The sequence below is a fragment of the Mandrillus leucophaeus genome, unplaced genomic scaffold, assembly GCF_000951045.1.
Source record: "Mandrillus leucophaeus isolate KB7577 unplaced genomic scaffold, Mleu.le_1.0 Scaffold11, whole genome shotgun sequence".
NCBI lineage: Eukaryota > Metazoa > Chordata > Mammalia > Primates > Cercopithecidae > Mandrillus > Mandrillus leucophaeus.
Window position 1 is genome coordinate 1,159,711 of NW_012099209.1, and position 2,075 is coordinate 1,161,785.

The 2,075-nt window shown below is 55.4% G+C and overlaps 1 protein-coding gene across 2 annotated transcripts in view; it reads left to right on the forward strand.

Moving 5' to 3' along the window:
• MRPL34 (mitochondrial ribosomal protein L34) overlaps positions 1-2,042 on the forward strand; it is a 31,139-nt gene extending 29,097 nt beyond the window's left edge. For both annotated transcript variants that reach the window (XM_011989975.1, XM_011989966.1), the window contains exons 2-3: positions 1,061-1,186; positions 1,407-2,042. In XM_011989975.1, the coding sequence (XP_011845365.1) occupies positions 1,122-1,186; positions 1,407-1,620 (279 nt within the window). In that variant the 5' untranslated portion in view covers positions 1,061-1,121 and the 3' untranslated portion in view covers positions 1,621-2,042. The remainder of the gene's footprint in view (positions 1-1,060; positions 1,187-1,406) is intronic.
• Positions 2,043-2,075: the final 33 nt, after the last annotated feature.

Consider the following 2,075-nt stretch of genomic DNA (forward strand, 5'->3'; position numbering starts at 1 on the left):
CTCCAATTTTTTTTTTTTTTTTTTTTTTTTTGGAGAAAGGATCTCACTCCGTTGCCCAGGCTGGAGTGCATTGGCGCTGTCATTGCTCACTACAGCCTGGAACTCCTGGGTTCAGGGAATCCTCCCACCTCACCTTCCTAGTACTTGAGGCTATATGTGGTTGCTACCATGTCCCCAGGCTGGTCTCAAACTCCTGGCCCCAAGGGATCCTCCCTCCTCAGCCTCCCAAAATGCTGGAATGACAGGCATAAGCCACACCTTACTCAGCCCTTGGAGGAGAGGAGAGGATTTTTAAAGGGCGGATAGGGGAACACCAGGCAGAGAGGAGGGCGTGGCTGAAATGTAAGATGGTGTGTGTACAGGGTTTTGCATGCCTGATGGAAGGGCTGAGCAGGTTTTACTTGGGGAAATGGAGAGCCAAGGATAGTGTGTGAGTAGGGGAGGGGTTCAGATCTGAGTATCAGAAAATTTTTCTTCCTTTTTTCTTTTTCTTTTTTTTTTTTCGGTTCTAACAACAGAGGAAAATTCTTCTAGGGTCCGAAATGGAGGCAAGATTGTCAAAGACAAGCTTGCAATCCATGAGTTTTACAGATCGAGAAAGCCCAGAGAGGCGCAGGGACCATCCCAAGGACACCCAGCGAGCTTGAACTCAGGCCTCCTCGGCTTCCTGCCAAGAGGCGGAGACTTGGCTGCAGCCAGGACAAGCTGGCAGCCAGCTGTGTGCCATCTGCCCAGCTGGAGGTGGTAAGACCAACCAGCCGCTTCTTGCGGCTGCCACCAGCTGCGCCCAGCCACCGCGGGGCACCCTCTGCCGGTCAACAGGAGAGACAACTGCAGCACAGCTCCCAGCTGACCGCGGGAGATAATGCCTTGTGCGCATGCGCGTGCTGAAAAGGCGCCGTTCGCCGGCTACCTTTCGGTTTGTATGAAGAACCCTGCCCCGCGGACAGACTGGCGCGCCTCTGTTGCGCAGGCGCAGAACTACAACTTCAGGGTTTTCCCCAACGGCCTGTTTTTGCACGTTAGGAAAAACTACACTTCCCATAATCCTTTGTTCCAGGGTTGGGCGCTTCTGGGCTCCGGAATCGCCGGCGGCCGGGCCTGCCGGACCCACTGAGGATATGGCTCTCTTGGCTGCATCCCTGTTGGGCCCCACGAGTAGGTCGGCAGCGTTGCTGGGTGGCAGGTAAGTCCTCAAAGGGGAACCCTTCCCCAAATCTGGGAATAAGGGCGTCGGAGGCTGGCGCTACTGTTCACTGCCCGCATGACCTGCCAGTGACTTGCGCATTTATGGAGCGCATTTTGCAGCCAGGCTCTGTCCCCGGGAGCAGAGGCTTAGAGAGGTTGAGCGCCGAGGTCACCCAGCACCCCGTCTGATCTTTCTCGCCGTCCCTCTACCCACGCAGGTGGCTCCAGCCCCGGGCCTGGCTGGGGTTCCCGGACGCCTGGGGCCTCCCCACCCCACAGCAGGCCCGGGGCAAGACTCGCGGAAACGAGTATCAGCCGAGCAACATCAAACGGAAGAACAAGCACGGCTGGGTCCGGCGCCTGAGCACGCCGGCCGGCGTCCAGGTCATCCTTCGCCGAATGCTCAAGGGCCGCAAGTCGCTGAGCCATTGAGGATCGCGATGCTGTCGGCGGGACCCCCATTGAAGCATCGCCCTCACCTCGCGACCTTGCCTGGCGCTGTTTTTGCAGGGAGCTGGGGAGCAGGAACGCCTCGGACTTGAGTGCTCTCCGTATTGTGGGGTTGAAGGCTGCATGGGAGCTTGCCAAGTCCCTTTTTAGGCTTTTTAGGAAGCCTAAATTAGGAAGCATTTCGAACCTGCGCAACAGACCGAAGAACAGTACAACGAACCTCCTTGTACCCAGTACACAGCCCTGACTACCGACCACCTACAACCCGTCCCTGCCCCATCCTTGGTTCTTTTGAAGCTGATCTCAGGCATCGGATGATTTCTTCTATAAATATTTCTTGTATCTCGGAGAGAATGTATCTCTCCAAGATGAGAGCTCATTAAAATATAATTACAAAGCGTATCACATCCAAAGGAATTATCAATAATTTTGAAATA